We start from the raw sequence: 8,855 nt of genomic DNA on the forward strand, positions 1-8,855 counted from the left end.
AAAAAGTGGCAGGGGATTTCCCCCATCTTGACTCAGTGCTTTTTTTATCTTTTAGTGTGATGCAACCCCCTAACTACCTCATGTACCTACTGGCGGGTACCCTTAGGCAGTACGCCAGCAATGCAGCATGTACCTTCCTTCCTACTGCCCATATTAATGCACATATCATTGATGAAAGGTATATACATCTTGTATCTACCTACCTGACATATAACTAGGTCAGCGACTCAGCTATTGCTGAGAGAGGACCGCACTTTAGTAATCATTCTCTGGCTTTCTTCAAATGTTCATTGCCTGCCTTGTTCATTATATTCCCTCCCCTAAAGCTGGTGTAATCCAGACTATAGCGATTCAGTCCCCCATAATTGGCCGATTGATTGCCGGCCATCTGGAACAATTCAAGTTCATGCTTTTGTTTTTGTGGCGTCATGGTAATCTGAAACTTCCAAACAACTCGATCATTACGATTCTTCTTAATTATTATTGAAGTCTTTGATTCTCTGCCCACAGCTTGCAGTGTATGTAGCAGATTTCTCTATAGAGTAGAGCACATGTCCATGTACGTAGGTACTGTAAATAAACTGACAAGTTGAACCCAAAATGTATCTCCCCCGTCCCTTCTTTTTTGTTTTCTTGGTATTTCAAATCAGGTCGCTCAAAATGCTGGAGTTCAACAAAAGGAGAAAATTTTCCCTAATCCAGCCTAGTTTTCCTCGAAAAACAGTGTTTTAATCGGTGATACATGCATAATGCTAACTGCATACAATAAAGATTTCTCTTAATACACTGTTTCGGGAGGATATTATATTCGATATCGACGTCGATGCGATATCGATATAGAATCTAATAGAATTTATTACGGCATCGATACTTATATAGCATCTTCTGGAAATTCCATGCAACCAGGTAATAAAGCCATCGTATCGTATATATCGCCGACGGTATCGTTAATCGAATATCACTTCTTTTATCACTACACGTACTTTTTGGGCTTGATCAACCCAAAAGACTAGGTACAAATAAAAAAAATACACATACGGCCAGTATATATATACGGCCAGTATATATATACAACCAGTACAACCAGTACAACCAGTACAACCAGTACAGAAACCAGTACAGAAACCAGTACAGAAACCAGTACAGAAACCAGTACAGAAACCAGTACAGAAACCAGTACAGAAACCAGTACAGAAACCAGTACAGAAACCAGTACAGAAACCAGTACAGAAACCAGTACAGAAACCAGTACAGCATCAAACAGACTAAAACAACCAAGGGATGGAAACAAAGAAACTGCTATACGATAACAGATTATGGGGACTGGCCACCCTCGTCGTCTAAAACCGTATAATGGACCTAGAAAATTAACAGGTTCGGCCAGCTTGGAGAAGTCTTAAAAAAAAAAAGGTTTCCAAAATACAGGGGGTAAAGCCGGTCTACACAGTGCTAATAACACGTTAATATATCCTTTCATCTCGAGAAACAGTGTTTTGCGAGAATAAAACAGCATAAATCCACTTATAACCGCGTAAAACAGCATAAGACAGCATAAGACCTGCGTAAAACAGTGTCTCTCGAGGAGAAATTAGGCCAAAATAGGGAATTTCCGCTCCTTTTTGTCAAATAGGGTGGTCTTCTTCTTCCTGTTCATCTCAAGCCCGCGCGTCGTTACTACTTCTGCGCGCAGTCTCGACTTTGCTCGCACCCCACCGCATCTGATGGCAGCTGCGAAGCCGTATTACGTGGGAATTCTAGCCGCTACGCCTTGTCCGCCCATGCCACGTGAGTAGTGATAAATTACCATGATCTTCGCCTCGTACTGTCCGTCTGTCTAGTAACATTATGGGTCCATCCTTTGATTTCGGCGGTGTTGTGCGTACCAAGCACCACTATTGCTGGCCGAAAAGACCAGCAACGCCTTCTAGGCCCTCCTCGGTCTGCCCGTTCGTCCCCCGCGTAACCGCTGGGGTCATGAACTCCTGAGCCATTTGACTTCGTGAGGCTTTCTTGCCATGCGACTTGCGTGACGACGACAGGGGGCCAATACTGGTGCCCAGCCTTCCCAGCTCAGAAATGCTTACTCCCTTGAGCTCACTAAACAATTGCAGAACGCTATTGCGTTGGAGCTTGGAGTTCTGAGTGCTGCAGATTTTCTCGATTGCCTCGTCGATATCTTCCTGCCTCAAGTTGGGGATGGATTGTAAAATACTCTTCGGCGTGTTCGTCAACGGGCAGTAGTTGGCGATTATCGCGCCAATAAAGGTGGCAATCTCCTTCTGTAACTCAACAAAGTAGTGTTCATTCATGGACTGGACACATGCCCTCAGCACGTCACTTGAAATATACTCGCGAATGAGCGAGGCAGTAGCTGCCGGGATAGGCGAGTTGTCCATGTTTCCAGTGCCGTGACTTTCAGACGTGATCTCCATGTCTTGCACAGCCCGGAAATCCGGAATAATGGAGCGGAACACTCGGAGCATGATACTACAGCAACGGGTATCCCGTACGCGGATGACATGTGTGCAGAACACGAGCAGCGGCTCCACAATCTCGGAGCTCATGAGGCAGAATTTGCGCAGCGTCGGATACCGTCTCGCACTATCCTCTGGATTTGTGACAGGCAGATCTGCTAATGTTAGAAAAGTGGCGCGGGAAAAGATTATAGAAGGAAAAGGAGAAAAAAAAGGGGGGAGGGGGGTTCAAATGACTTACTCATCCTGGCCGGGTCTAGGAAATCTGCCACCATCATCACTGCCGTGTATGTAAGCTGCCTCAAAATACTCTCGGACTTCATCTCCTCGGCTAGAGCAGCCTCGCCCGCTTGGACACCCTTTTGCGTTTCTAGCTTCTCCCATTCAGATGTAATCTTGGCATCCATCTGCTGGAAGGATGCTGCCATTAGTGGCGGGAGAAAATGGTCGCGAAGGTTGGTCGGGCAGCTATCGACGAGATAACGAACCAGATTGAGCAAATTGATCTGTTGATGCGGCGATAGGGAGTACGAGTTTGCCATTAGTGCGTTGGCAAGAGGTCCTGGCAATTCTTTAAAGCCATAGAACTCCATATCCAGCCGGCTCATGCAGTATAGAATTGCGTAGACTGATTCCCGGACAAAGCGGATAGAGCCTCGTATGGTAGAGCCAAGACCTTCCATAGTGTGCTTCTTGTCCAGCACGCGAGCGTAGAACTCGTCCTTGGAACCTTCCGAGATGCCCGCTTGCCAGAATCTATCTGTCAGCACGCGTCCAACGATGGATTTCATCTCTGGTGGTAGTCCAGTCCAACTGTCAGGGGAAGCCGATGCGTGTGCGTGACTAATCAATGTCAGTTGACTCTACTTTGTGCCGCATGATGATGGATCGTACCTCAAAAAGTTCAGCAACTCAGGCAGTATGAAAGGATACCCATCTTGCCAAAGCGCGGATGCAGTCTTGTAGGCGACAGTTTCCTTATCAATCTTTTCGACGGAGGCAGTAAGCATCGACTTTGTAGGTCGCAGAGGTAAGTGCTGGTAGCAAGGTTAGTAACTGAGCTCCTCGTCAGTGGATATGGTGACCTGCCGCTTGTCGCTCTTCCATTTCCGCCTGCAAAGCCTTGCCCTCATCGTCCAATGCCATTGAGCCCCAGTCGGCGACTTCATGGACTCGCCTTCTAGCCAGATATTCCTGAGCCTTGTCCAAAGCCATCATCTCGCAGAATCCACTATACGATGCCAAAGCCGACTTGAGCTTCTCGTTGCGCCATTGTGACTTGATGGGCTGCACAAACTCTTGGAGCTTTTGTATCTTCGTATCCCGATCAAGTCGGCTGCATCGGTGACTAGTTTGGTCAGTATAATTTATTCCAAAGTGTATCGGGACTGCTGGAAAACAAACATGATTGTAAATAGAAAAGTCTGATATGTGATCTGGCGCTTCTCGTCCATGGTGCCTGAGGCAATCATGTCATTGACCTTGGCAGCGATTTGGTCATAGACATCCTGTTGGGAAAAGAATAATGTTAAAAAAAATTCTTGCCGAATGGAGGCGTTCATCTTACCAAAAGATGATCTGGCATTTTTGCGGCGAGTCTTTGCAATTCGAGCATGCTCTCTGTCTGCAAGTCTTTGATGGCTTCATTGTACTGTCGGTACTCGGGCTGTGGTGCGGGCCACGTCATGAGAATATGCTCCAACACCTTAAGCATAAAGCGTGGTTTTCTATCAAGGGCTGTAGTGGAAAAGACGACCAGGAGTTGGAGTACACGCTTCCGTATTATCGGATCCTGAACAAACAAAATGAGTATGCCACGGAGGGCGTTCTAAGATCAAGCTTAGACTTACCTGGAATGACATGGACAAAACACGGCTAGCCCAATCCTCGAGCATATCCTCGAGGGCGCCGATGTCTTCAGGCTTGACATCCGTCCTTCCACGCCACTTCAAACAGCCCCTGAGCGAAGCTTCTATTACCGTAGCCTGCGCATCTACTCGTAAGACTGAAGGCGAGTTCTTTTCATATTTGGACGGATCGAAAGCGGTTTGTCCATCGTAGGGATTCTGCAGCACATTTTCCGTCTGTCTAAGAACATGTGAGACTGCATCGGCCAGTTTGAGCTGCACTATAAGCTCAATGATTGTTGAGGCATAACGCCTGTAATTTCCGAGGAACGCATGTCGCTCCGGTACCGTGTCAGTATCCTCCATCAGGAAAAGAAAAGTTGGATCCTGGGTGTCTTCTGGTAGGCTCTCGTATCTGACCAGCCTCGAGGCACAAAGCTCTAGCAGCGGACCGATGAAATCTGGTAATTCCGCAATGCTCTGCCCCAACGATTTATGGCCCAGCAGTCGCGTCCAGGTAACTAGCACAGGGATGGATACTATCAAACTCTGGCTCTGTGCAACCATTAGGAGTAACCGCAAAAAGCCTTGAAAATCCACCCGTTCTGGCTCTTTGGGCAGTACTGCGAATCGACGGTCGAGGTAGTTGCCCAGGAAGGAGACAAGCTCTGAGAGCCTTTTGCCAAATTGATACTTGTCGTCATCTATATCTTCAGCATCCACAGTTGACCACTGGAAAAGTTGCCCAAACAGCTCAACACATTGACTATTATATAATGGCACCACTAAGTCGAGGAACTCTTGGTCCACTAGGCTGGTGCGTGAGTAGAGAGCGTGCATGGCTTGCAGCGCACCCTGTTTGGCGAACATTAGCCAAATGAAGAGCGATAAAGCCGCACGAAACCTACCTTTTGCACAGCTATATGGGAGGCCCGCAAGCCCTGGCACATGGTGGGCACGCAACCAGTAGCAGTTGCGGCGTTTGGGATCACCCATGGCATCAGTGAGAACAAGACAGCAAATGCTCTGACGGCGCAGGTTCGAAGCTCATCGTTATTCTGCAGATCACCCGACAGGCACTGACTCAAAAATTGAGTGATCCTGCCCAGCCATCCTTCATCACCATATCTGACCTCTGGGCCTGCCTCTCGGTTGGGAAAGGTCTCCAGTAGAACAGCCGCAGGTGTGAAGATCTCAACGGAAGCCCTACTAAGAAGTCCCTCACGCGCGGTGACGGCTGGGTCGTCGGAGTTGAAGATTTCGTCAGACAGCGTCTCAAGGATCAGTAGCACTAGCTCTTTGTGTACCGCCGAGTCGGGAACCATCCAGAGCTGCACCAGAAGGGCGTCCATATCCATCCAGGGCTCGACCCAGGCGCGCTTGGCCACCTCAACCCAAAGTTGAGCAATCTTGTTGCGCAGATATCCGGGATCTTCTCTAGAGACGCTCGAGGCAAGCTCCAGCACCCACTGGCGGAGGGCAGCCTGGTGTTCTTCGGGATATTTGTTCCATCTGTGTTTGATAGCATTTTCGAGCAACGACAGAGCGTAGTGGCGTACGACGGGGGACTGGGTCTTGTCGGAGGCGAGCGTGTAGCCATGCGAGGGGGCTTCGTCGAGGTTCTTGACGTGCTCCAGGAACTGCTGGGCTTCTTGGCGGTCCTGGTTTGAGGCTCGTGGGTTGTGAATGAGCTCGAGAGCTTCGTGGATTTTGGGCAGGACCGACATGTCGCCCGCATGTCCATTAGCGACTCCGAGGCCCGCCATGGCAGAATTTCCATTGACGTGTTGAGACGCCATGGCGCAAGAGAGTCGTGAATGGTGAGGCTTTACTTCTTCTCGAGCGCAAACACGGGAAAGCACGCGTGCAGGCAGAGAGAGCCAGCTACTACTACTACCAGGCAGTACAGATACCTAAGGTACCGACCACACACCTCTCAGACAGGCAGACGGACCAGGCAGGACTGGACCTTGGTGGAGGGGTGCAGCGCGTGCAGCGCAGCGCAGCGCCAAATGGGCGGGAAACGGATGATCCACCAGAGCACCGGGGGCTTGTCTTAGACTATTATGCTCATATGGCGGGAGCTATTGGTCTTTTGGGGCCAGGAGACCCAAGCGATGCACGGAGAGAAGCTGTCTGAACTATTGCCGCCGCCTCGTGCGCGGGACCGTGAGCGGATTGAGCTTGGGAGTAAAAGTAGCTCACCGCAAGGTTCTGCAAAGATTCCTGGTTGCTAAATAAGAGTACAAATGTAAAGGCCCGGGTACCTGGCAAGAGACAGAAGAAAGGGGAGGGAAGGAAAAAAAAAAAAAAGGTGGTGAGGATGCAAAGATTGAGCCAGGCGCCCAATCACCACACTGTGTCGGCCTAGAATTGGAATACCTTAAAGCTTGCAGGTCACGGAAGGCACGACCCGTATCAGGATCCCAAGGCACCTTATTGCACAAAGCTAGTGCACATATAAGGTGCTAAACCTGGTAGGTACTTAAGTCAACAAACAACACATGCAGGCTGTGGTCGCTTTGCGCTATACATTGCATTAGTACGTACCCAGGCATATACTTGTGTATGGAATAGTATATGTTAATTACCAACCTGCCTGTACTATCGTAGATAGGTAATGTATTGAAGAGTAATACTCAACACATACCGTTTACTGCCTTGCGCTATTTTTGACATATCTTGGTTTCACTATAACATCCAGAGTCTGACAAATTCAGTTCTCCCTTAGTAACTGAGAACGAGATTATTGACCAAGTGAGGTTTTGCGTTCTCATGTTGCAATAAAAATCATTGGCGTTTGTGTCACTGTCATCTTTCCCTAGTAAGAGCATGTAATTGTGGCACGATCTAATCGATACATCATGCCAGACTTTGAAATACAAAAGTAGGATGTCACATATGGAAGATCCGGACTCACATGTACGAAGCTAGACGGAACAATACAAAATATGTCTATGGGCGCGAAACCCGGCATGACACGGCTAGTCTGAAGAGACTCTGCCTGAAACAGGCATTATCTGTTTTGACCTCATTTTTAACAGTACATACCTATTATGCTCTGCCTGTCATCAGCAGAGTGACGACAGCTCAGCCATCCAGTAAGCGCGTCCCTTCCCCAGCTCCTAGGATTTGGGTATTCACACATGGCTAACTGCTCGTCCAAAAAGCTTGTCTGTACTGGCTTATTTTATACTGTATCAATTATGAATTCATCTGGCTGTGTTTTGTACAATTTCATCAATGAGCCTCGGAGAACTCCCACAAACACAACCGCTTGTCATAAAAGCTGGTTGACATGATACGGACCAACTTTCCGTCTCTTGAAATACGAAAGTCGCTGCCATAATTCATGCTTTCGTGCTCCTCGAAACGTGCTAGAATTTCAATCTTGCATTGGTACCAGTCACCGGAAAACTTGACCACCCTGGCGCCTGCATACATGCAAGACGCCAAAATTGTTGCATTCCAACTTCCAAGGCCATCATCATCAGCCTCAAAAGAAATTGTCTTCAACCTCCAAACACCACCACCTAGATCCAGCTTTGCAAGTAGCCGAGACGCCAGTCCGACAACGTATACTCTGATGTGGTCATCATAGCTTCCGGTCACCAGAATAGCCTCCTGTGTTTCTTGACTCAGGTGCAACGGCAGGATAGCAGTGACTCCATAGTCATGTCGTCCAATTTGTCTGGTTGCCTCTGGGATGGACAAGGCTCCAGCAGAGTCGAATTCGCACGTGCTGCTAAGGAGTTTGAAGTCATCGCCCCCAGAGAAAATCTCGAATGAATGCATATCGGCAGACTCCTGGGGTCGACGAGCGAATACGGCTGTCCAGGCCTGGTCATCGTGACAGTGAATCAAACTCTCACCAGGGATGACGTTCCACGATTCATCGAGTCGAAGTACATGGACTTCGTTACTAGAGGCAGTGACAGCAATGATATTGGGGATATCTGGATGCCAGCAACATGAGAGAATCAGGACATCTTGGCGGTCACCAAGGGGACGAAGGGCCTGTATCTCGCTCAATCGAGGGCTCTCGTTGTCCGAAGCTGACTCTAGTCTCAGAAAGGAGAGCATGCCGGTGCTGTTGACAACTGCAAGTACATCGATTTGGCTGGGATGGAAATGAAGGTCAAGTATCGCAGACGGCTGCGCCAAGGTTTGAACTTCATTTCTGTTCGCAAGACGATGATCGAAGGTTAACAATGTGCTCCCATTACTATTCCAGATTCTGATTCCAACCTACACCTTGTCTCCCATTAAGCGGAAAGTCACGAGACTGCCATGACGGGTTTGGGTATGCTGTTGATCTGTAGTGCTATTCTCTTCATGGGCCTGAGCAGCCTCGTCCTTTTGTAAGTCATAAGTGCCTATAACAAAATACTCTGGATAGGCTGGGCAAAACTCTATGCAGCTTGGGGGTAGGTCCAGCGTCAAGGTCGCCAAGGACTTGATCAATTGGCTATCCTCTGCCATGAGCTTGAGTGATGGTTGCCCTGGAGTTGAAAGTTCTCCAAGGGAAAGTGGC

At 48.4% G+C, this 8,855-nt stretch overlaps 3 protein-coding genes across 3 annotated transcripts; all 3 read right to left on the reverse strand.

The window, feature by feature from the left end:
• Positions 1-1,892: 1,892 nt before the first annotated feature.
• PFICI_03519 (uncharacterized protein) lies at positions 1,893-3,484 on the reverse strand (the record flags this gene model as incomplete). Its single annotated transcript, XM_007832100.1, has 3 exons — positions 1,893-2,632; positions 2,716-3,317; positions 3,369-3,484. The coding sequence occupies 3 exons, from the start codon at positions 3,482-3,484 to the stop codon at positions 1,893-1,895; spliced, it is 1,458 nt and encodes a 485-aa protein (XP_007830291.1).
• A 58-nt stretch (positions 3,485-3,542) lies between these two features.
• Positions 3,543-6,120, reverse strand: PFICI_03520 (uncharacterized protein; the record flags this gene model as incomplete). Its single annotated transcript, XM_007832101.1, has 5 exons — positions 3,543-3,822; positions 3,879-3,982; positions 4,042-4,266; positions 4,325-5,176; positions 5,230-6,120. The coding sequence occupies 5 exons, from the start codon at positions 6,118-6,120 to the stop codon at positions 3,543-3,545; spliced, it is 2,352 nt and encodes a 783-aa protein (XP_007830292.1).
• A 1,441-nt stretch (positions 6,121-7,561) lies between these two features.
• On the reverse strand, positions 7,562-8,404 carry PFICI_03521 (uncharacterized protein; the record flags this gene model as incomplete). Its single annotated transcript, XM_007832102.1, has 1 exon — positions 7,562-8,404. One exon carries the CDS (start codon positions 8,402-8,404, stop codon positions 7,562-7,564), a length of 843 nt encoding a protein of 280 aa, XP_007830293.1.
• Between the last annotated feature and the right edge of the window lie 451 nt (positions 8,405-8,855).

Source organism: Pestalotiopsis fici (assembly GCF_000516985.1).
Source record: "Pestalotiopsis fici W106-1 unplaced genomic scaffold PFICI_Scf_2, whole genome shotgun sequence".
Taxonomy (NCBI): Eukaryota; Fungi; Ascomycota; class Sordariomycetes; order Amphisphaeriales; family Sporocadaceae; genus Pestalotiopsis; species Pestalotiopsis fici.